Source organism: Microtus ochrogaster, linkage group LG9 (assembly GCF_000317375.1).
Source record: "Microtus ochrogaster isolate Prairie Vole_2 linkage group LG9, MicOch1.0, whole genome shotgun sequence".
NCBI classification, from domain to species: domain Eukaryota; kingdom Metazoa; phylum Chordata; class Mammalia; order Rodentia; family Cricetidae; genus Microtus; species Microtus ochrogaster.
In genome coordinates this window covers 15,948,081-15,973,879 of record NC_022034.1, presented here as the reverse complement: position 1 = coordinate 15,973,879, position 25,799 = coordinate 15,948,081, and the positions used below count along the sequence as shown (strand labels likewise).

Sequence of the window (25,799 nt, the reverse complement as noted above, 5' to 3'; positions counted from 1 at the left end):
TTAGCCAATAAGAAGCTAGAGCTAATGGGCCAGCAGTGATTTAAATAATACAGTTTCTGTGTGATTATTTTGGTTCTGGGCACCAGGGCAAACAAGCAGCTCTCTCCTGCAACATTCTCATGGTTCCTTAGTACTTGAAATTCTTGCCTTGCCAACAAAGTATGACTCCTGTTAAACGCAACATGTCAACAACTTTGTGGGCACATTTAAAGCTTGGAACTTCAGACAAATATGTGGCTTTGAGTAATGCATTTATTTTTCTTCCTGCCCATAGTAAATCTAACTACAGAAGAGGGTGGCAATGTTATGTCATATCCTTTTGTTAAATGTTCAGTAAAATTAGTTACTTAGATTAAAACATGATGTGGGATGTCCTTCTGTATATGTGCTGCTTTTATTGGTCAATGAATAAAGCCACTTTGGCCTATGGCAGGGCAGACTATAGTGAGGCTGGAAGATAAATAGAGAGAGAGTAGGCAGAGTCAAGAAAACGCCATGTGGCTGCTGAGGGAGATAGATGCCGCTGGCACCTTACCAGTAGGCCACAGCCTCGTGATGATGCACAGATTAATAGAAATGGGTTAATTTAAGATTTAAGAGTTAGTTAATAAGAAGCCTGAGCTAATAGGCCATTTCTATTTATCTGTGTATCACCACAAGGCTGTGGCCTACTGGTAAGGTTTCAGTGGCATCTTTTTCCTTTGGCAGCTACATGACATTTCCTTGACTCTGCCTACTCTCTCTATATACCTCTTGCAACCTGTCTATATTCTGCCATGCCATAGGTCAAAGTAGCTTTATTCATCAACTGATAAAAGCAACACATAAATAAAAGGACATCCCATATCAGAAACATGGCTGAATCCTCCATAATCACCTACAAGGGCTATTTTCTCTTTCTAGATAAATGAGCATAAAGCTCTCTAGAAAATATAAAGATTTATAGAGCTATACTTTGTATAATTAATGTACTCTGATATAATATACATATTAGTTAACTTAAAAATATGTTAAAAAAACAGGGTTGCTCATGGGATTTGCCGCCCTCTTCTGGCCTCCACAAACAGGCACACACACACACACACACACACACACACACACACACACACACACACACACATGCACAGAAGCATAAAAATAAAATAGATAGTAAAAAGAAATCACCATAGAACTGTTTATAAGGAGAATTATCTGCAGTATACATTTTTAAATACTTAACTTGTACACTGGCAACGTAGTAAGTGAAGAAAACGTGTTATATAAATATACTTTTTCTTATGTGGTGAGTTCAGAAAAAATTAAGCATTCTAGGTTTCCATAACATGTTTAAGTTTTTTGAAATCAGGATTCCTTTTCATACTAGAAAGACGAGCTAATGCTTTCAAACATCCTGTTTATGCACACAGACTCCCCTGGCATGCTTTTCTCAGGTTGCTGATCTCTTACCAAGTCTGATATGCCTGCCCAGTTGGGTTATATCACACATGGATTGTGTGCTACTGAGAAAAGTTAGGATTTTAATGAAAAATGATCTAAACTTCCTGTCTTCGCAGTTCACTTTATTGTTAAGTACCTAATAAGTATACTCTGAATAAATTAGAATTGATCGCATAATTGCAATGATGCTCTATGACCATGCTGCTCTAACTGCCTGTGACCAGGTCTATGGAGAGGTCTGCCTCAATAAAAACCATCATTCTGTGATCCACCTGGACTTGTCCTCCGCTTGCCTCTGTTTGTTTCTTGTTGTCCCACTATTGCATGCTTCAATTCTCTCATTGTCTGTTTCCCCCTTCACTTTATATCCACATCTTCATGATCACCCATTCCTATGCATCTCCCTACTTTCCATCTTATCTGGTCATTATATCTTGTTTATCATATTTGGGTAGGTGGTTGGATGGCCAGCATAGGCACATGCATGCTCTTTCTGATTCTCTCATCTCTCTGTCTCTTTCTCTTTTGCAAACTATATATCTACTCTACTATCACCATAATAATCTATCATAATAATAATATGTCTATCATAATAATCTACTTTCTATTTATCTATATAATAATAATCTATCTACTATCTATCTATTATCATAATAATCTATCATAATAATAATCTATCTTTCATCTATCTCCTATCTATCTATCTATCTATCTATCTATCTATCTATCTATCTATCTATCTATCATCCATCTTCCTCTCATCAGAATGGCTCATATAGTCAGTGACATGCACAGAGGACCATGTGAATCATCCAACTGAAAAAAGTCATTCTGTGGGAAAATTACCACCATCTGCGGAACCTTCTATAACATTCTAGCAAATGGCACACACTTGCATTTGTTCTGTGCTCAAGGTTTTAGTGCATAAACAACAGTCATGTGGTGTTTGTCATACCTCCAGTTTGGAGGCCCCACCTCCTACCATATGCTTTTCCCTCCCCAGTGCTGGAAAGCTACCATGGAAGAAACCTTTGATGGAAACTTCTTTACTCACACACAGACCCACAACTCATGCACATTCTACATCACATTTAAAATTCTAAGGTAACTTCTTTTGTGTTAGACATATTAAGTTAAAATACTTTCAGTTGTACTTATTTTATAGGAAATTAGTACATGGGACACATACTTACTAATCTGTGAGAATGGTAGTTTCTGTGTACTCCTGTTTAGAACTTTTCTTCCATTTGTTTGTACTTTGTATCCCATGATGCAATGGGCCCAGGGCTTCTCATTCTGAATGTGTGATGTATCTTGAACTTAGCTGAGACTTGAACTTTGGCTCCTCTACAGCCTAACCCTACAATTACTGAGACAGAGGCATAGACAGGAAGGTTCAGACTCGTGTGTGTGTGTGTGTGTGTGTGTGTGTGTGTGTGTGTGTGTGTTTGCAGAGATAGGACAGACCTCAGAGTTCCACTGTAATTTGAAAAAGCAGATGACAGGGAATTCTGCATGTCTGTGCATATTGATAGTGTCAGGGAGAAATGTAGAGAGAGATAATAAGCAAATCAAAAGTTTTCTGAACACAGTCAGTCATGAATTAGGGCAGGGAGCCCAGGAACAAATGATCAATTCATTTTTGGCAAAAATACCCAAAATACACTATTGGAAGGACAATCTATCTCATCGACAATTGGAAAAGTATGATAATGGATCCTCTATTTCACTGCTTGTATAAGAATCAGCTCACACAGGCTTAAATAAAGGAGCAAATACTACAGAAGACAAAAACCAAATAAACAAAAATACCCCTGTGAGAAGCTTAGAGTGGCATGCGTGTTTAATCCCAGACCTCAGGATGCAGAGACAGGCAGATCTCTGTCTCTGTAAGTTTGAGGTTAGCCTGGTCTAGTTATCAAGTTCTAGGCTCTCCAGGGCCACATAGTGAAACACTGTCTAAAACAAGAAGAAAGAAGAAAGGATGGGAGGAATGAAGGAAGGAAGGAAGGAAGGAAGGAAGGAAGGAAGGAAGGAAGGAAGGAAGGAAGACAGGCAGGCCAGTGGCGTTAGGTGTAGTTTGCTAGAACCCCCAAAGCACAGACAACAAATGCAAAAGGCGGCAAGTGGGATTGTCTCAGGCTAAAGGGCTGCAGAACAAGGAAAATTGCCAGCAGAGATGACCAGAAACAAGTATTTGCCAGTCATTTACAGAGTTAGGGGGGCTTAAAAACTCTCTCTATGACAAATTGCCAGATAAAATCTAGTTAAGGAGAGGAGGTTTATTTAACTTGTAGATTTAGGGACTCCTGTCTTCCATAGTGGGAAGGGTATGGAAGGCAACTCACAGCATGCCCACTAGACAGCATAGAACATACTTTGCCTTTTCTTCGACTTGAGCTACATGCCTGCAGGAAAGGGAGCTGCCCATAGTCAATTGAGATGCTTCTCCCCTTAGTTAATCTTATTTGGCTTGCCCTCCCAACCCCCACCTGGTGTACTTTACTAGCACCCTAGGTACTTCTCAAGCCAATCAGGTTGACAGTCAAGATCACCCACCACCAGGGGCTAATATAAAAAAGTATCAAGGAACTTAATCAAAAGAGAGTAAGAAACAAATACCTCTGTTAAAAATGACAAAGGACTTGGGCAAAAAAAAAAAAAAAGACAAAGAAGTAGATGGTAGATGGCTGAAAAAAGTTCAACATACTGAGTGATTATAAGAATCTAAATTCAAACCACAATGAGATATTACTGCCTGCCTGCGAGTGTAGCTATTATCATAAACATGGAGCATAACAAGAGTTGGTGGGGATATGGAAAGAAGCAAAGCCTTAGATAGTGTTGACTACAGTATAAATCAGGGCAGTCACTTTGGAAAAGGGAGCTTTGCTGAAAAAATTGAAAATAGGAATTCCAGAGTAAGGAGGGGGAATAGAAGCTTATTGTTGGAATGAGAAGAGTCAGGACAACACAATATTCCAAAGAGTAAAATGGAAAAAGACCCCAAAAAACAAGAAAGGGGTCAATGGGACAGCTCAAGGCAGAGAGTAATGGAAAGATGACAGAGAAAGTGGCCCCCAGCTCTAGTCCCAGCTGTGTGGTTTGCGGCAGCAGACAAAGCCTCAACCACAGTGTAGGCCTGATAGGGTTGCCAGTCCTAGATGCAGGAGCGGTGCATGGGCCTCTCAAGCTTTACTGTCAATGTGGGGTCTGGTGTGACAGTGAGAGCATCAGAAAGCAGAGCCATTTTGACACTACCTACACCCGGGGGCTACAGCCAGGCTCACAAGATATGAGAGGAGGCATATTGGAACTGAGTTACCCACTCAGACCTGAAATCAAGGCACAACCCTGGAGGCTGGACACATCGTGTTCCAGTGGCTGGATGGGAGATGCCACAACGGGCGTTCACAGAGCAGAATGTGCGTATGCACAGAGTGACTGAGAAGCATCGGTCTCAACGAGCTTGGGCCAGAGAGGACTCGGTGATCAGGGCTGTTACCTTCATTGTTTCTGGGTGATTGCTGTGAAGGCTGAGGGTTCCAAGCTGAGGCAGGAAAGATAAGCCACTGGCTCGCCAATATGTTATTTGGTGCTTAGGATGACTGAGCTCTGAACAATTGCTTGATTTTCCCAGCGGGTGATTATGGACAGGACTTGAAAGCCTTAAAACCCAAAGACAATATACTTTATAGCCTCCATTGGAGAGCTGTGTCCAGCTCTCTGATGCGCTTGGTGATGCCCCTTTGGCTTGGATGCATGCTGTCTGCATGTTTGCAGGCTGGGGCATTCTGGAGTGAGTGGAAACCTTCCCAGGATACAGGTCATGGAGGTCATATGGGCCAGCACAGTTCCCAGGACATAAAGAAAGAAAGCTCCTAAATAAAATCAGCCTGGAGGTGACCACTGACTCCTGACAGGATCATGCTCAAGCCATGACTCAAGACTCCTCTGCCCAAACTTACAGGTTCCAATATCAGAGGGGATGGAAAATGGATTTTTGAAAATCCTTTGTCTTTAAAAAGACACAAAAATTAAAACAAACAAACAGGCTTACTTTCCTTTTTATTCATTTTAGTGTTCTTTTTATAGCATCTTGCTTGGAAAAAGCCACTCCACTTTTGTTACTCAGCATCCCACCAGCTCAACTTTATTCCCTCATTGCCTTTATCTTTTGATCATACTTTTGCAGCCAGTTCTTTTCTTTTTCCACTTATACTATTCTGTTTTTCTTAAGCCCTCTTCTTTCTCCCTTTCTTTGTCTCAAAGATGATCATTACTTTTACTTTTACTCATATTTAACTCCATTCATATTTTTTTATTCTCCATTATCTCTCCTATTTTCCTCTCTGTCGTTCCTGTGAACGAGTGTTCCTGGAGAGAAGATGTGAGCAAAGACTGACTGACTAATTACAGCTGCCATGGTGTGGAGAGGTCGGGATGCTGTAGATCCAGGATGTAATTATACCTTATCTTGGACTCGCTTTGACCCTCCCCCTTTTAACTCTGTGAACGGCCATTTCTTGACACCTCTTTACAGGATATTCTGTGGTTCACAGATTTAGAAAGAAAAACATCTCAGAATTTGTCAATTTGCAGATAAGTAGCTTCCACCAACCCCAAAACTAAGAACGTCACTTGAAAGTATTTGAGGCTGAGCAGCGTTTCCTCATCTTTCTGTAACTTGTTTCTCTGATGTTACCATCAATGCATTTTTTTAAAAATGTTTATATTTATAACTCTCTTTGTACTGGTTGCTATAAAAACTCTGTGAAACTGGAGCATGGAACCTGGGCCAACCTTGATCCAAGCTCCCCAAGTCACGGTCACTCAAGTATGGCTCCAGAACACACTTTCTCTTACCCTCTTCACAGTAAGAACTGTGTATTTTGTGCGGACAGTGGAATACTTGTTTGCTTTAATGTATTGTTATTGTGTTTCTTCTGTTATTTTCCTTATCCCCCTTGGTCAACGGAAGGCCAGAGATGAAGCCCAGAACTCCATCCTTGTGGAGCCCTATGACTTCAAGCCTGATTTCAATTGTCCTGCCACGTTGGATTTTGTTTGGTGATGTTGCTGTCATGGTATTTATTTCTTTTCCCTGGGTGGTATTGAGTCCTCAGGAGTTACTTGTCAATGATGAGATGCCCATGTGGAGTTAGAATAGATAGTCCTTACCCTACAAGCGTTGTATACAAATTGCTAACATAAGAAATACAAATATATACACACACATCATTTATTTTTTTAGTCAGGGTTTCTCTGTGTAGCCCTGGCTGTCCTAGAACCTGCTCTGTAGACCCTGCTGACCTCAAACTTTAAGAAAATTTAAGAAAATGGAAGTGTCTGAAGGCAAAAGTGTAAGTGGAGGTGAGTGACGGTGCCACACGTCATCTAGCCAGGATGCTAGATGAGCTAGTCCAGGCTTTGTCTACTGAGATCAAATGGCAAGGCAAGCGTCTCTGTGTCAGGAATTCCAAAGCCAGGGTCTCAGGTGCATGACACAAAGATGCCATGAATTTGGTTTTTGATCTTTTAAATCTTTCAAATTGTATTTAATCTTTTGATCTTTTAAATAGTATTCCCCTCAGGTAATTAAAAACACATCAAACGGTTGACATAAAAAATACTTTTGATAATAACAGGAGGAGAAATCTCTACATATCAGCTTGTTTTTCATATACGTGCTAAAACAGAAACACAGGACAAAAGGGGTAAGAAAGATACATGGTTGCATTAACGTTTGGTCTATTAAAAATAGCATTCTTAGTGATTGAGGCCTGTAGTGTTGTAAAATATTTGAGAACAGTCACACACTAACCACACACAGGTCACCAAAGTCCTCAACTGTATCCCAAGGCCTTTATTCCCCATGCACAACTAAAGAATCAGAACTGGAAGTTTTGTTTGTCATTCTTTGAGAAAGAATACAGAGATGAGGTATAGAATCAATGGCCAATCATATTAGTACATAAACTCATATCATCTAGAAGCTCATCTTTTAAAATAAAAAACATAGCCTATAGTCACAGAAATAATTATGGCTGCAGATATGAAAACCTACCCCAGAGTTATTGGAAGGTATTTTATGAAATCAATGTACTGAAATTGTCAGTAATGAGTATGGGCAAGAAAACTATTGCTTCTGGCACCTCCTGAGAGGAAGATTGTGAACTATGGAGGATGGATGTTCAGAGGGGCACACCTGTGTGCCTTCTGATGAGGCTGCATCTCTGGGGACTCCAAGATGTGACCATCCTGGAAAGGTTTCTGTGGTAGCTTGAATAAGCATGGTCCCTACAGGGACCACATGTTTGAATACTTGGTCCCTAGTTAGTGGAACTGTTTGAAAAGGATTAGGAGGTGTGGTTTTGTTGGATGATGTGTGTCGCTGGGGAGGATTTTGAGATTTCAGAAGCTCACTGCCTTCCCAGTTAGTTCTCTTTTGAATGCTGCTTGTGGATTAGATGTGAGCTCCCAGCAACTGTCCCAGCATCATGCCTGTCCTCCTGCTGTGTGTCTCCCCTTGTGATGGTCTTGACTCTAACTACCTGGAGCTGTCAACACCCATATTAAATTCGTCCTTTTGTCACTTGCCTTATCCAGGGTCTTTTCATGGCAATAGAAAAGTAACTAAGCCAGTTCCTAGGCAGAATTTTACCTTATGCTGCTCAAGCTTCCGCTGTATTGTCTTTGCTGTTTCTTCATGGACCTGCTGAATGGTGATCTCTTCTCTCAGGGCCACCTCTGCCCTGTATAGCCAGGCACCTATAGTGCCCAGAGGTGCAGGAAGAGATTTGTCCAGCTGTATATGCCAATCAAAGAGCTGAAACAGGAGAATAAAATGTCTCTGCTATAGAAAATAATTCCAGAAAATTTCCCTAAAACTTGAAAATCCACAGAAGACTCATAGAGGGTCTGGGAAGAGAACTCCAAGAAGGGAGGTGCTCACCCCACAAGCATTAAGACCTGAGTTTGATTCCTGGAACCCACACAAGATACCTTGTGCTTGTAACCAATCCCAGCTCTGAGGAAGAAGGGACAGGTGGATCCCCAGGCCATCCCTCATCAGATTTAAAACCTCCAGTTCTGTGAGAATTGCACACGGCTATGCATGCAACTACATGAGTGTGTGTGTGTGTGTGTGTGTGTGTGTGTGTGAGTGTACTTGCATACATGGATATGCTCATGTACACATGCATATACATGAGAATGAAGGGAGGGGGAGAGAGAGAGAAAGCAAGGTTGATTAAAGAAAAAAAAACCCAGGCTAATTCAATAAATATGGTGAAAGGAAGTATCTCCGTAGCCTGACACTTTGAGCATGAGAGGGAACTAAAGTTGCAGTAAATTTTGAGGAGACAAAATAATGTTAGACACAGAAGGGCCTTGCTAGAACATGTAAGTAACTTTTGTCTATGGGAAGAACCTAGTGACTACTGGTTTCGGTGTGATAAAAGTCACACTGAGTGAAAGTGACCAGGCCTGCCGACAAGCCCAGAGGTTGCAGCATTAATTCACCAGATGTGAGAATCCCACTAAAATCTCCTGGGTCTTTCAGGACTTCTGTCTGTTCCCTGGCTGATGGCAGTCTTGTCTGGGATAGGGAAGCAGGGCAGTAGCTGCTATAGCAAGCTCGTCCAGCAATGCACAGGGAAGCCTGAACAGAGGGCAAATGTGCTCCCACAGTTAACCCTTTCCAGCCTCAGCCAAAGGGAACAGGCCCTGATGCAATAACCGTGAGAAAGACAGTGAAGCGGAGCTTGGCTGAGATGCACACATCCAGAGGAAACTGACTTACCCTGGAGGACACTCTCTCCCAGCACTGTTTCACCAAAGCCTGGTCAAGCGACAGTTTGCCGTCTCTGTGCAGTGGCTGTATCAGATCTTCCACCTGTTTCCTTTTGATCTCATACTGAACTCTGAAGTGCTTAAATGACTAAATTAGGAAACACAGAAACAATACAGCAATGAGCCCCCAAAACCAAAAGCCAAGAAAACCGCATCCCCTAAGTGAGGATCCTTTATGGTTGGGGAGCGCTCCAGCGCTGTCATTGAAAACATTACCAACAGCAGCCGTAACATTGTAACATTACCAACAGCAGCCGTAACATTGTCTGCCTGAGACCTTGACCGTGTTTGCTGTTTTCTACATATCGTCCTTTCGGCTTGGCAAAGACAAGCAGCAAAAGCCGGACTAACTCTTAGAAATTACGAAGTCTGTGCAGAAATGGATGGAAGTGGAAAAAATAAATGACGCTGAGTGAGCTCACCAGGCTCAGGAAGACAGACAAGGACAGCTGGCTTGCAGATGCAGGTCCCACCTCAGAAAACTGGGCTTTGTATATTTAACCTGTACTTCATTTAGAAGCCAGGAAACTAGAAGTGGGCGACTGAAGGCAGTCACCCACGGGATGGGGATAGTAAAGGATGGGTAGAAGGAATGTAGAGAGGGAGGACACTGGGAAGAGAGCAAGCACGGAGGGGATGCTAAACAAGGAAATGCGGTATTGGGGGAAGGATAAACTAAAATGAAGGGTGCATGGGAAAGCTGCATAGGAACCTATGATCTTCCACACACCACCCACCCAATTCAATTTGAGGGGTAATACAACACAGGAGACTCAGAAGGAGAGATGGAAGACCCTCAGGGTTAAAGGGTTAAATTGGAATAGAGGTTTTGGGGAGATGAGAAAATAGGAGGCTGGATTAGCTGAAACTAAGGATACATGATTTAGCCATATGGAAATCAACTAGTTTGTAGTATATATTTACACACATGTGCACACACGCACACACATACACACATGTACACACACACACACAGAGGAGTTTGAACAGAAGTACCCTGCATAGGTTGACGATGCTGCTCCCAGAAGGCATGGGTTATGAAATGAAAATCTCAGTCTCAGGCATAACCTACCTCCTCGGGCCACTTGTAGTGACATTTCACTTGTATTTTAATAAAGAAAGCTTGCCTGACGATCAGAAAAGTAAAAGAGCCACGCTGACCAGCCTTATAGACCAGGCAGCAATAACACACACACATTCAAACCCAGTAGACACACTAGCTTGCTATAGAGACCAGGTGGTAGTGGCACATGCCTTAAATAGAGAGGATTATAAAATGGGAGAAGACAGCTCTCAGGCACAGTCTTATTTTGAGGTTCCTGGAGGCAGCATCGCCTTTTCGGACTGAGGTAGTTTGCTTTTAGGATCTTTAAGTTGGACCCCAATTTCTCTCTCTGAGTTTTTGTCAATCATGTTTCAGCCACTGTTTTGTGTGTCCACCATAAATAGATGGCAAGACCTTATTTCTGAAGACACCACTGACTTGGTACCTCTCTGTCCTGGCTCACTTACACAGCACCACCAGGTGCTCAGAAGGCTGCCAATGAGACAAGACAGCAACGTTCTTATCCAGTGATGAGCAGGGCCTGCTACAAGAATGGCCCGCTGGCTGGAAGTGTCCAGTGGTGTGAGGTGGCATGACAGAGGTTATGAGGTTAACAAAGTGCTTTCTGATTGTGCCCACTCCACAGGTGAGATCTTGTGTCCATTACTATAAAAGTTATCAAAAGCCCCTGGCTGGAGAGCCCACACCCTATCAGGAAAATCTCCTGTTGTTTCTGCTAAATGGACATGCTGTCAAACTGCATTCTACATATTTTACGCTTATGCTTGTAGATCTGGGCTGCTCTCAACTTTATAGAGACGCTTCTCTTTTCAGTGGGTCATGGCTCGTGCAGAGATTCACAACTGGTCTAAGTGAAGAGTAGAAATTATTCTGAGTTCTCTGCTGTATAGGGAATCTGTCTCAACTTCCCACCATCCGAGGACCAGGAAACTTTGCTAAAGAGGACAGAGAGAAGGTAATCACTGATATACGGGATGAAAGCTGTGGGGTGCCCACTTCTGGACATGACATGCTGATGTATTCACCTCACTGCAGCTCTCATGACCTGCGCAAGTTCAAGCCAGTCTGATTTCTCAGAAAATTAGGAAACATCCTTCCTCAAGACACAGTAATACCACTTTTGGGTGTATATCCAAAGGATGCTCAATTGTGCCACAAGGACATGTGCTTAACTATGTTCATAGCAGCTTTGTTTGTCATAGCCAGAACCTGGAAACAACCTAAATGCCCCTCGACTGAAGAATGGATAAGGAAAATGTGGTACGTTTACACAATGGAGTACTACACAGCAGAAGAAAAATAATGACATCTCGAATTTCGTATGAAAGTGGATGGCGCTAGAAAACGTTATTTAGAGTGAGGTAACCCAGACACAGAGAGACAATTATCACATGTACTCACTCATAGGTGGTTTTTAAACATAAAGAAAAGAAAACCAGCCTATAAACCACAATCCCAGAAAACTTAGACAACAATAAGGACACTAAGAGAGACTTACATAGACTACATGGGAAGTAGAAAGTAGAAAAGACAAGATCTCCTGAGTAAATTGGGAGCATGGGGACCTTGGGGGAGGGTTGAAGAGGGAGGGGTTAGGCAGGGAGGGGAGCAGATAAAAACGCAAAGCTCAATAAAAATCAATTTAAGAAAAATCAAGCCAGTCAAAATTCCCGCTTGGAGGGACCTGAGGCCCCACCCTGAGCTGAGGAGCTATTGACCCTGATGGCTCCTGGAAGGGAGGGACTCGCTCTCCTTTATGGATGGCACCTGACAGTTTGCTTATGCTCCAGTATGTGGTCACACACTTATGAACACAGAGACAGCACTAGCTGGACTCAAGAGGTTATCAATAACCACAACGAATAAAAGAAGGCATGAAGGTGGTGAGGGATGGGGTGAGGGGGACTAAGGAAAGTTGGGGGATGGTAGTGGTGGTGCGTATATAATGCATGATGCTTGAAGCTTTTAAAGAGTAAACCATGACTTCAAAATTATTTTAAAACTTTAAAAAGGACTGATTTGTAGTTAAGTAATTTATTAACTAGTTCATGTTTGCCAGAAAAGCATACTTAAATACAAGTATGAATTTATAAATACTAATGAACAAAATAATTGCTTTATCAAGAAGTATTATTATTTATAGTACATCATATTACTATTTATAATGTATATTATATGTCAAATAATACAAACATACCTAGATTTACTAATTCTGTATAAAGAGGTTTCCTTCTGGTTTTATTACTTACATAATAATCATTTAATTTTATACTATACAATTTTTAAGGATGCCACAGAATATTTAAAATTTCATCATGCATACACCTAATCATAGGCTTGAAACTAATATAAAAATAGTTATCCTGAAGTTGTACATTTTTCATAATAAACTAGCAGATCTACAAAGTGATTCAATTCACAGACGTGAATTGAAAACTGACATTAATTGTAAATTTGAACATCTAAAATATGACTCCACATCCAGGTTTGAACTGGAAATGCCATTAAGATGTACAATTAGATTACAGGGGCCGGGAAGTTCTACAGAATTCATAGACCCTGGGGAGAATTTCCGTTATTAACTTGCAAGTTCCCCTGAAGAACACTAGGGGGAGCCGAAGAACACAAATGTGACCATAAACTCCATCTCTGGCTTAATGGCATTCAGAAGCTACAAACATGTCCCATAGAATTCTGTGTATGGAAAAACTGGAGATGTGTTTCTTCTGACGAGTCAAATAAAAAGAAAATGCAGATTATGTAATGCGAACTTGAAAGAGAATTTTCCCCACATGCAGACTGCGGAGAGTTTTCGGCCTTGTTTTAAACGCTGACAGTCGTAGGCACCCAAGGGGACTTTGTTTGTTTGTGTGTCTGTTTCCTGATCCTCTGATTTCCTCTGATAAAATAATACCTGGTGCTGCTTGGAAATCTAGTTTTTGACCATTTGTGTTACAGCTAAAATTTACCAACAAACAAAACAAACACATCTCCTCTGTTTCTGTACTCTGTTTTCAGTTTGCTGGAGTCATCATTTTATAATGCAACTCATCACAGAGAATTTTATTTTGGGGAGAAACAGAAGATTACACTGAGTTTCAAAGCAAAAGAATCCATGGAAACTAAGCACACATCTATTGTTGTGCCAAGTTTAAAAAAATTTTACAATGATTGCATGGCCCTCTAAATTGGGGTATATTTATAAAAGTGTATGATATCCCACAATCGTGCTTTGATAAGTACTTTTATTGTCTGCCGTGTTGGATCTCACATCACTGCACAGTTTTGGTAGAACAAAAAGAAAGAAAGAAAGAAAGAAAGAAAGAAAGAAAGAAAGAAAGAAAGAAAGAAAAGAAACAAAAGAAAGAGAAGAAACGTGGCTGAAATAAAACGGGTGGAGTCTGTGAGAGAATGTGGCTCAGAATGTGTTACATTCAGCTTGCCCACTGAAATGAAGTGGAATTTGAAATGGGAGGAAAATGACAACACGGCAGGGAAGAAGTCACAACTTTTTAATGGGAAAAGCCTGCTGTGGCAAGATCTCCTTGGACGTGTAAATTGAAAGCAGAAAGTGAGCTGCTGGCATCCTGAGGAGACTGGACACAGCGCTCTGCCTCAGTTCAAGGCCATCTGTCTGGAGCCGGACAAGTTGCAGTCCTGAGACTCATCCCCTCAGGCGACCCTCAGCAGATACTTAGGAAATTCTTTTGTAAGCTCCACTTGTTTTAGTAACTTCCGTTGGTCTCAAGTCAGTTGTTGGTTGCAGTGGATTTTTATGTCTGTTGACATCTGGAACTCCGAGGGTCTTTGAGACCAATGACTCTATCTTTTTGTTCTGCGTTGTGGATAAGATCGAGCTGTCAGAAATGATGACAGCTCAGCTCTCTGTACTGAGGGCACAGTGCAACCTCAAGGTATCTGCTTAGGTAGAATCAGTATCGTTCTCTCAAAATTTAAGACAATGCTTGGTACTTATTTAAAGAATCTTCCCATCAGTATGATTCGGAAGACTAGATATACATTCCATGACTTATCTTCATCTTATGCATGAAAAGCTTTTGAAGCATCCAGCTCTCTTTCCCACACTTACCTGATATCTGTCCTGCAGGTTTGACTCTGTCATCTGTGCTCTAGTCAAATCTCTCTCAAACTGTTCTATCCAAACTTTGGTTTCCTTCAAAATTAGTCTGTCTTCTCTCTGGAAGCCAGGAAACATCGCAATGTTATTAGTACTATACAATTAGTCTCTGGTTACAATTAGTACTTAGCACACGCCAAATATTTTCTGGTATTGCTCTTCTCCTTGTTCTTCATCTTTTTTTGTAGTATAAGAAACAAAACTGATTCCGGATAAAATGTCTTTGGAGTACTAAAATTATCTTTCTTCCTTTCCCCTTTCAACACTAAGGGAACGTTCGTGTGGACTGAAGTTAGAGCACTAACTGATTAAATAAGGAAAAACGTGCTCAAAATAGAAAATCTTGCATCCAAAATATACCCAGAAAAGGTGGTGTCTATAAAAGAGACACAAGCCTGGGGTGCTTCCCAAACACCAGTAACTGATAATCCCAGGAACTGCTATGAATGGAGTAAACCGTGGTTGTCAAGGAGTCATCAAAACATTAGACAAATCCCACCTACTACTATTTTAAATATGCTATTACTGTATTTACTATATGTACAGAAAATGCACACAGACCATTCACTTTTATTTCCTGCACCCTTGCTGCAGGATTCTTATTGTCGATTTACCAAGTCATCTGCACAATGAGTTGTCCAGTGTTCATCCACTTACCCATATCTACAAACACAGAAACATTCCAGAACCAACGAAGTGAAAATTCTAATTTTTCAGGGGATTTCATTTCTTATAGGAATGCCAAGGTAGATAGAAACTGATTTCACATGGTTTTCTTGTGTGCACTTGCAAACGGCTTTCAGGTACAGCATCTCGCTGGCCTGACTGATCACATACCCTTCTTAGTCTTTAGGAGACAACTTGAAGTCCCCTATTGTTATACCCTGGACAGAGAGAGGCACAGAATATTGGTGTGATCCATGACTTGTCCTATCATTGGGTCTGGTAGCTAGATATAGCTATCTTTTTCCTAGACACCTCTTTCCCCCCCTTTGCTGAGATCTCCTCTGAGAACTTCTTCTTGAAATAGAGGAGTTTTCTAGGCTAGTTCATCTCAACATTTAAAAGGCATTACACTCACCTGGAGGGATTGTGACAGCCCAGAAGGTGAGCCTGGCTCAATAGATGTGGGAGACACTCAAGAATTGCTATCCCAAATATTCAGGTGACCCCAGCTCTTGTTTCAGCACACAGAGCCACACGGAGGACTGTCCTCTATGAACCTGAAGCAGCCTTAGCCCCTATACCCATCCTGCCTGATGTCTGCCATTGCGTTCATCTCCAGTGGCTCAAGTGCAGCTTGTCACTCCGTATCTCTCAACAGATGGCAATGGAATAATGATGAACTGGTTGTGTATTTATTAAGAAAACCCTGAAACTGGGGCCAGCCTGCAGAACCTCAGCTCTCCCCATGATGTTCTTCTGAATGAGCAGGTGAATGTAATCAAGGTCACGTTTTATTATGAGTTGATTTTCATGAACACAATGAACCTATTAATGAATGCACAGCTCTGATCTGCGAGGGAAAATAAACCCCGTTTATCTCCCAGGAACAGGAAGTCAAACTGGCCACTCCTCCTCCCTGGCCTTTGTCTCAGTGAACTAAGAACGCCACCGCCAGCCTTCTATGGTAGGTATCTTGTCAACTTCTGACATACCCTGGGAACTGACCCTAAGAATAGCTGCTGTTATTAAATGACATGACTTCAGGAGTCATTGGGGGATTGTGCTCTGAAATGACGGCATTAGAGTCTGTGCAGCAGAGGGCCCTGGTGGTGGGGAAGAAACAGACCTTCTGAAGAGGTGAGGGGGATGCAGCTACCCTTACACTCAACATCTCCTTTTGTAATAGGAAAATGAAGTTCTAAACAACACCAAGAGTCTCATAAACTATTGGTTCAGTGGCTTTTCTTCAAATGGTGACTTCCACATGCATTTGAAAGATACAGAGGTCTCTTTGCCTACATTTCAAGCCAAACACCAGCACACCAAACTAGCTTGACTATCAGCATTCCCTCCTTTTCTCTCTTTTAAACCCAAAGGCACCCTTATACTTTTATGGCATGCTTATATAGGCAAAAACTTAGGCTGTGTGGATCAGGGAACAAAAACAATTTCATACTTGACATAAAATTAGTCACTTCTAGCCTTTTATCCCCATGTTGGCATAAATCTATTGCAATAATAGATATTCATGCCCAGGGCCTAGAAATTATATAAAGAAATATGTAGAAGTTAAAAAAATAGGCTAAGCACTCAACAACTTGAACACAAGCATTCATTTTGCAAATACTTCTACATATATGTAGCATTTACTAAATGTATGGACTTTGACCCAATATTGAGCCAAAGAGATGTCCTCAGACTGGGGACAAGCTGGATTTTTACTTTTTTCAGTGGTTTTCTGCTTCATATTTTAATATGTCAAAATAGTCACTTTATTTGCCTTCTACTTTGTACATCACATTCAAGAAAAGCCAACAGAAGCACCACGGACCTCTTTCTATTAGTGCTGGTAAGTACATTACTTGATGCCATATTAAAAATTAGTGGGCTAGGTAGACACTAATATTCAGTCACATAGACACATATTATTTGTTATGCCAGAAAGTAAATGAATTTGCATGATGGATAATTAACATTGTTATATTATTAACATAAAATTAGCATACTAAATGGAAGGTGAGCTCGAACAAAATGCATGCAAAGGAACGATGAAGAAGCTAAGAGGTGAAGAATATTTGAAACACTCGTTCAAGACTCCTTAAATCTTACCTTGGAATTTTGTATAAAATTGGCAAAAGATGGGAAAACTCGAAATATTTCCTAACAATATGAAAATATACAAACACATAATATAAATCAGGAGCAAAATTATGTAGAAAAGGATGAGAATTGTTGGGGAGGCATCTATCCACTGATAAATAATAATTTCAGACATATAATGACTTTGAAATGCTTACACAGCTTCCAGCAAGTTACTGAAGTTAGCTGACCAGTGATGTTTTTATTTGAACTTGAAATAATCATATGTGGAAATACATATAATCTGTAAACATGCTTCAAAATAGTTTCAAATATTTTCTGTGAAATATATAAGGAAAGATTATAAGGACTCATACTTTCCCCTGTAAATACACTGCCTGAAGATGCATCTTTCTATGAGTCTCACAGTTAATACTGCACTGTACCTTCTGAGGTTCATCAATAATGTGTTGAGGGGAAAAGAGTAATTGAAAGGCTATTAGGTAATTGAACGGAATTAACTGGCCTATTTTATTCATTTACACTTAGTACAAATTGCCCAAGGACTATGTTAAAAGTTTCTTCATTGGTTTGGCAGATTGAATAATGGCATGGTAAATGTGCACTTCCAGTTAGAAAATGTATATATGTGTGTGTATACGCACATACTTATGTATATGCATGCATGTATTTACATTTTACTTATTTTGCATGTGTGTAGGGATTAAATGGAGTGTGCATGCTTCTGGAGCATGGATGTGGAGTCCAGGGGACAACTTCCTGGAGTTCTTTCTTCCTGCCGTGCAGGCCCAGGGATCTGAGGTCCTATTGCCAGTCTTGACAGCCTGCTTCGCTTCTTTACCCGCTGTGCCAAACCACTGGCCCAAGGAATCATATTTTAAATGAATCCATAATATATCATTGAAATAGGGCCATATAGGTGATACAGAAATCAAATATACAAAATAAGAGGACATTGTTTTCAAATGAACCAAGAAATTTACTAAGACCCAAGTAAACAAATACCAAAGGCTCTGAAGGGATGTGTCACCCTAATATGGACACCAGTAAAATCTGCCAAGTTCATTTACACTGTTATGCACCATTAACGGCACTGACAAGTAAAAGTTGTAAAACATATTTTAACTATTACAATATTTAGCTTTGGATGCTTGTTTCCTATATATAAAATTTCACACCAAGGAGCAAAGTTTGTAAAACCTTTTCTTAAAATTAATTTTATGATGACCAGGAAAATATCATCCAAGTCTTCCTATTAGGAAAAAGATGGAGAAAATATTCTTTAAATAGTTAAAATTTATTTCTTACATTATTGTCAGTCTCTTAATATTAAGGCTTCTGTCATGAAGTGTACTAAAAAGTGTGTCTCCCTTCCCTCCCTCCCTTTCTTTCTCATCTGTGTCCTCTGTGTGTGTGTCCTGTTTGTATATTCCTTGTGTCTGTGTGTCCTTTGTGTGTGCACTCTCTGTGTATATGTCCTGTGTACATCCTGTGTGTGTGCATGTGCTCATGTATATATATGTGTGTACGTGTGTGTGAGTGTGTGTGTGTGTGTGTGTGTGTGTGTGTGTGTAGGCTCTCATCTCTAAGGATTTTTGCCTTAAATTCTTGCTCACAGGCATCCTCTTTCACCCAACAAATGTATGTAGCCAGAGTTACTTATCTGTCTGATATGACAATTTGTATCAGAGACATCCCCAATAAAAACCCAGATCACTCATAAATCTACCACGGGGAGCATATACATATTTCAAATAGGAAAGCAAGCTGGAAACCTGTGTTGTATGTGAGTGACTCCAGTGCTTTAAATAAAGTTTCTCACCCACGTAGCAACTTGCAAGTCCAGGTTTACCAGCAAAAGCTATAGGCCTGATCGACTGCACCCTGGTATGAATCCACACTAGCAAGAGCAGGGGCTTCTCTTGAGTCTTTACTATGCCTCTCGGGAACAATCGCTTTACTCATGATTAACTACTCTAGTGGCCAGTCTCTTCCTGGGTGCTGGAAAGAACAAAAACGAGAGGTTTTTAAACCACTGTCCTAGGAAGCCCAGTTCTACCAACTGCTCCATTCCTTCTGCCCGGAAGCACCTTGAAACAGCTCCATTCATTCTGTCTGGGAGCACCTTGAAACAGCTCCATTCATTCTGCCTGGGAGCACCTTGAAACAGCTCCATTCATTCTGCCTGGGAGCACCTTGAAACAGCTCCGTTAATTCTGCGCAGGAGCACCTTGAAACAGCAGTCACCTTCACTTCCCTCCATCCTTTCCTGGGTCGCTGACTCCCCCTGCCCGCACAATACCTGTGGTTCTTGCGGATGTGGCTTCTGCTCCCTGACCCTTTCTTTCTTGGGCCTGTTTCAAAGTTTTTATTATTTACTCTTTTAAAAGTTTTTGCTTTGTATACATCTTCATTATAGTGTCAAACAGTTCCAAAGCTCCAAATGAAATCAGGGCAAAGGAGACAGAGACATCTTAGCAACTCATTCATCATGTGCCCTGGGGTACTTAACCTTAACATAAAATTCCAACTTTGTGGTGGCCAATGGCTTGTGCTGAGGTTTGAAAGACTGCAGTAGGACCTGTGCATCAGTGCTGTGTCCCAGGAAGCGAGGCACCTGGTGCGTTGCCTAGAACGCAAACAAGGCCAGGCATCCAACCCTGGAGCTTGAACAAGACTTCAAACGTGCCTGGCAATTTAAAGTTCAGATGAGGGTAGGAATTCCACTCCAAAGAAATAATCTCGTAAGAAAATTTCACCCTGCTGTTTGTCATAGAGAACTGGAAATTTACAGTGTTTAAGTTTGTACGAATAAATCATTGCTCACGCACACAGTGGCCTGCACTGGTTTTCATATTCGTGCAAAAATGACCATGTTGATGGGTGCTGTAAATTTTTTCTAAAATGCTGTGAGTCTACACACATGTACATACATATGTTAGAGAATAACAGCAACACATTACTTTAGGTTGCATTTCTGGGAACACATTCTATCTAAAAAAAGGTCAAATACAGTTAATTTTCTTTATTTCTTTTCCTGTTCAACATGATTTTATTGATTTTATTGAGCTATACCTTTTTCTCTGCTCCCCTTCCTGCTTCTCTCTCCTTCAACCCTCTCCTATAGTCTCCATGCTCCCAATTTACTCAGGATATCTTGTCTTTTTCTACTTTTTATGCAGATTACATTCATGCAGTCTCTCTCAGGGTCCTCATTGCTGTCTAGGTTCTCTGGGGTTGTGAATTGTAGGCTGTTTTTTTTTTTTGCTTTATGTCTAAAAGACACTTATGAATGAGTACATATGATATTTGTCTTTCTGAGTCTGGGTTACTTTTCTCAATATGGTGTTTTCTAGCTCCATCCATTTGCCTGAAAATTTCAAGATGTCATTATTTTTTATGCTGTTACTCCATTGTGTAAATGTACCACATTTTTCTTATCCATTCTTCAGTCAAGGGACATTTAGGTTTTTTCCAGGTTCTAGCTATACAGGTCATTTTCTTTTCATCCAACATTTTAAATATTATGACAGTGAGCATAGATCATCCAAGAATGTTCAGAAGTGAAATGTCATTTAAACTATTGAAATATGGAAAATTGAATTGCAGTGAGTAATTAGAACTTGTGCAAAGTATGTCTGACATCCGTGTTTTCTGCAAATAGATACATAAACTTTGAAATTCTAAATTAAATTTTAGGAGATCAGGAAGAACAAGAAACCACCAGACTTTGTGTATACTTGATGTGCTATATTAAAGCCCTAAGCTGCTGACTCTCCTTAATTTAAATGTAATTATAACATTTACTACTAGTAATGATCTGTCTGGGGTACCTGTCATATGAACCAGAGAGATCTTTGTTAACCCCATCAGGTCTACTGAGTATTCCTTGCTAAGTTATAATTAAATTTATATCCTTGTTCTCATATTAAAATTCAGTCTGAATAACTTCTTAAAAACAGTAAGTATGTATAAACGTATGCTCTCATTGTGGAGTGGCTATCAATTCAGACAGCAAAATCCTACCTCATTCTCTTGTCCATCACACCCTGCACCGCGGATATCAGGATATTGCGTCAGAAACTGGGCTACATAGGTCATAATAGACTTCTCATCTGGCTTGTCCACATCAACATCTGTAAAAACAAAGCTCAATTATGTGAGTTACTTCATGCCTTAGGTGTTTATCAACACAAGTTTTGAAACATAGTTGCTGCATCCCAAGCTTACATCTTGAACCAAGAAGAAAAGTTTAGTCTGGAGGATACTGGGTAGAAATGCTATCACATGGACAAGGGGTACTTTTTGAGAGAGAGCTTTGTGGGAAGTAGCACAAATTCCTTGTAGATCATTTCAAGGCCAATTTATCATTCATTGAAGATGCTGCATGATTACATAGGTGTCCTGTCAGCTAATAAAAATGCAATAAAACGTGAAGCTGAGAATCTGAGTGAGCCTGTGGGGTCCAAATGCCCACGCGTGTAATGCTAGTGACTGCTTGTGTAGGTGCAAATAGGGCCAATCATAAATAAATATTACCTGATAAATTTTACTGCATATGACTTCTCAGAGAGCTTCTTCAATGTGGACATTCAAAATGCCAGTGCTTTAGACAAGCACTCTTTGAGAGACAGCCTGAAAGCATCTCGATTAACTTAGTTGTTGAAGCTACTGATATTTATGCAAAATCAGCATAATCCAGGGCAAATATGTATGCATATTCAGTAATTATACATGGGGTGGAGCTGCATACACCACTTAAATGTAAATAAATTAGTAAGTGACCGAGTGTTCACTGACGTTCCTTCTCGCCCTTTGATCAGCTGTGTGCATCTGCTTTAACCACTGCTCAAAGAAACCTTGACGAGGTCTGAGCGGTGCACTGATCTCTGGGTAGAGCACTACGAATTTAGAGTCATCCAAAGGGTCTTTTAAGTTCTGTGCACCAGGCTGATGTGCCAATGGCATTTTGTTGTTGTTCTTGTTTTAGGTTTTGGTTTTTGGAATTTGGTTTTTCAAGACAGGGTTTCTCTGTAGCTTTGGAGCCTGTCCTGGAACTAGCTCTTGTAGACCAGGCTGGCCTAGAACTCACAGAGATCCACCTGCCTTTGTCTCCCCAGTGCTGGGATTAAAGATGTGTGCCACCACTGCCCGGCTTGGTATGCCAATGGCAAAGAGCTGTCTGGAATACTGGTATAACCTATTCCCCACAACAGGGTGACAAACATGCAGAAGACACACGACACAGGAAGTTATTATTCCCCTATGCACTCCCCAGCTTTATGTTTCTTAGTGGCATCTCAGAAGTCATGGAATGTGTGGGTCAGGGGCATGCGAACATGCTAGGCCTACATATATCAGTTGAGGATGGTTCTGTGTACCTTCAGGATCAAGTAGTCTGGGAATGCCCAGTTGTGTTTCTGCGATGGTGAAGGCATCCTCCAGGTTTTCCCTGTTCGATCTACTTTTCACCTTCTCCAGGTCCACCAGCTCAGGCCGGATGGCATGGATGACAGAATGGAAGGCCAGCCCAGTCCTCCAGCTCTTCCCGAAGTCTTTCACTTCTATTCCCATCTGCCTGAGTGTGATAAACAGAGAAAACAATGTCACATTCTAGACTGATGGCAGCACTTGCTTTAGGGTTTGAATAAAGCCCAGACATGTTAACCAAAGATGCTCTATGTCAATCAACGGTATATGTCAATCACAATTTTAGAAAGTATTAAGATGAACACATTTTACTTATATAGTTTTCTTTCTTTTCATCTCCTCTTTTATCTTCTTTTCTTAACTTGTTTTGAGAGAGTCTTACTATGTAATTCATTTTGGCCCTGTCAAGTCTCCTCTCTCATACTTCTGAAAGTCTGGATTAGAGGTGGTTACTACCACGCAGTATTTTCGACATGGTACTTTTCAATTACTGTGATGGGCCCTTCAGAGCACGTTTTATGCATGTTTTGAAAGGAAAATGGAATTACTTTAAAATGTGTAAAAATTTTTAAGAGGGGAAAATATTAAGATAAGAATATAATAAGCCTCATGGTGTCCTGTGAGTGCGGGCTCTAACAGGCTAAGATGGTGTGTCTAAGTCATGTCAAGTAAATTATAGAAGATAAGATACATTGCAATCACATATGTAAGTCAATGCAGTCACATGTGCAATGTGCTCACCACGCAGCTCATACATATGTTCAGACACTAACTCCAGTTGCTCCACCAATCAAGTGGGTTTGCAACTGTCTGTCTATCTGTCTATCTATCTATCTATCTATCTATCTATCTATCTATCTATCTATCTATCTATCATCTATCTATCTATTTATCTATCTATCTGATTTCTTTGAGAGAAATTCCTGGTGGTGAATCCTTTATCTTTGGTGGTGAACATGACTAATGAAAAACCAGTTCTAATTAATGCAGCTGTTCAAGCTGGTGATAATAGGTTCTTGTTGAAAACAGAAGCAACACAACCTTGCAGCGAGGCCCCCTCCAGTGTGTAACTTATCAAGTGTAAAGGGAGCTAGGAAGAGAGTTCTAGAGACTATCCTGAACATCTTGAGAACCCCCTGGAGAGGGGTAAAAGCTACAGACACCGGCGCTTACTTCACACTTGGCAAATACAATCTTCCAAAGTTTCTTTTCTAAAAATTAGTGTCAACTTGCCAGTAAAGTGGCTCAGTAAGTAAAAGCACTTGGCTGTGCAAGGCTGACCGTCGAAGGGAGTTTGATACCACGTGGTGAAAGAAGAGCAAATCAACTCCCAAGGGCTGTCTTCTCAGTTCCACAGCATGTGATGACATAACCACTTCCCCGTCTCCCTGTCTCTGTCTCTCTCTCTTTCACACACACACACACACACACACACATTATTATCAGTTAATAAATTTAAAATAAAATTAGTCTTCTTAACTGTATAGATATTTCTAAGTGAAGCAGAAACATCATTTAGTTTTTCGCAGGTTCTCAAGGTTTTCATAAAAAATACAGTCTGACAGGTCCATGAGTAAGTTGATAAGTGATCTCCAAGTCCTATCCTAAAGAAGAATAACATTTGACTCTCAAACGTACTGTGTCTGTGTCTACTGGCTGCACAAAACATATGTGCCAAACATACTGTGTCTGTGTCTACTGGCTGCACAAAACATATGTGCCAAACATACTGTGTCTGTGTCTACTGGCTGCACAAAACATATGTGCCAAAAGTAAAACCTTTGGAATTCATATTGACTTTGTAAATAAACATGTTAAACTATCTCTTAGGGTTTCTGTAATTATACAGAATATTTGAATATTCTCTTAAGTCATTAACTCTAGATACTATGTAGTTTTTTCAGCAGAAATCTACTACCCTCTGTGGCTCCATCCTTGTTTCTGCTTATTTGAATATAATGCCTTCATCTTACCCTCATCCCAACACTTGCCCTTTGCTCCCATTTCTTCATGCAAAATGTTTGTCTCTTTAAGGCACTAAAAATTAGTCCTTAACTGAATAAGGTAGCAGAATTAATAAATAAACAAGCCAATATATTCACCATATAATTAGTTATTTTTTCTGATTTTCTTGAACTTATATTATTGGACTGAAACATAGTTCTCTTAAGTATTTATTATCTTAGAGTAATTAAAACTGCCATTTCATTTTCTTCTGTTCATTGAAAATATATGGAAAATGCATGTGTTAATCTAAAGGTATACATATTGTTTCTCATCACATCAAATTAGTAGCTTGCCTTTACAAAACAATGTTGGTTTCACCTCAAATTTATCATCTATGAATTTTGTAAAGAAACACAAAGAAACCAGGCCCATCCTGCAAGGCAGTGACAACTGTGTCCAGTTCATAGGTTTCTTTGACCGGTACTGTTGTTTACATAGAACTACTAGTGTTAATTTGGATGCACACATGTTTGCTTGCTTGGTTCTATTGCTAGTTTCTGTCCCCAAACACAAAGATTCTTATTTGGCAGTGGCACCCCAATGCTGCAACTCAGTGCTTACATTTCTGAAAATACTTGTAAAACTTATTAAAAGCTTGAAGGGCTTAATTACCTTGCATCCTAAAAGACATTTTTTTCATTGACTTTTGTGTACTATTTGTGTGAAGATATGGATCACAGTTAGCCCAGTGATTACTAACTAGAGTCCCACACAAGATGATTTTAGGAATATTGCCATTCATATGGTGAGATGGGGATGGAATCTGAAGCCCTCACTGTGTCAGGCAAGACGCTGAGACATACAGGCTGAGGTAGCAAAAAAGGAAATTTATACAAAAACTATTGGCAATAGGGCTGCATATTAATATCATGTGGTCTGAAAGAATTTTCATAGCAAAGATCCGGATTCACTTTCTGCACTTCTGCAGTGTATGCAGATATCAAAGAGATGAATCTTAGTAATGCATTGATGGGTAGAGACTTCTCAGGTCCCCAATTATACATCTACTTAAAGACAAGGAAAAGAAAATCATCATTAATATCAGAATACAAGTTGCATGAACAACTTTGACTAATCACCATATATATGAATACTCATGCC

At 40.4% G+C, this 25,799-nt stretch overlaps 1 protein-coding gene across 6 annotated transcripts in view; it reads right to left on the bottom strand.

The window, feature by feature from the left end:
- Positions 1 to 25,799, bottom strand: part of LOC101983738 (nesprin-1-like) — a 191,322-nt gene that overhangs the window by 36,985 nt on the left and 128,538 nt on the right. For 3 of the 6 annotated variants that reach the window (XM_013352283.2, XM_013352284.2, XM_013352285.2), the window contains 6 exons: positions 22,643 to 22,839; positions 21,288 to 21,397; positions 17,271 to 17,321; positions 14,448 to 14,555; positions 9,242 to 9,379; positions 8,102 to 8,266 (listed from right to left, as the gene is read on the bottom strand). In XM_013352283.2, the coding sequence (XP_013207737.1) occupies positions 8,102 to 8,266; positions 9,242 to 9,379; positions 14,448 to 14,555; positions 17,271 to 17,321; positions 21,288 to 21,397; positions 22,643 to 22,839 (769 nt within the window). The remainder of the gene's footprint in view (positions 1 to 8,101; positions 8,267 to 9,241; positions 9,380 to 14,447; positions 14,556 to 17,270; positions 17,322 to 21,287; positions 21,398 to 22,642; positions 22,840 to 25,799) is intronic. The other 3 variants (XM_013352286.2, XM_013352287.2, XM_013352288.2) reach the window with 1 other exon arrangement.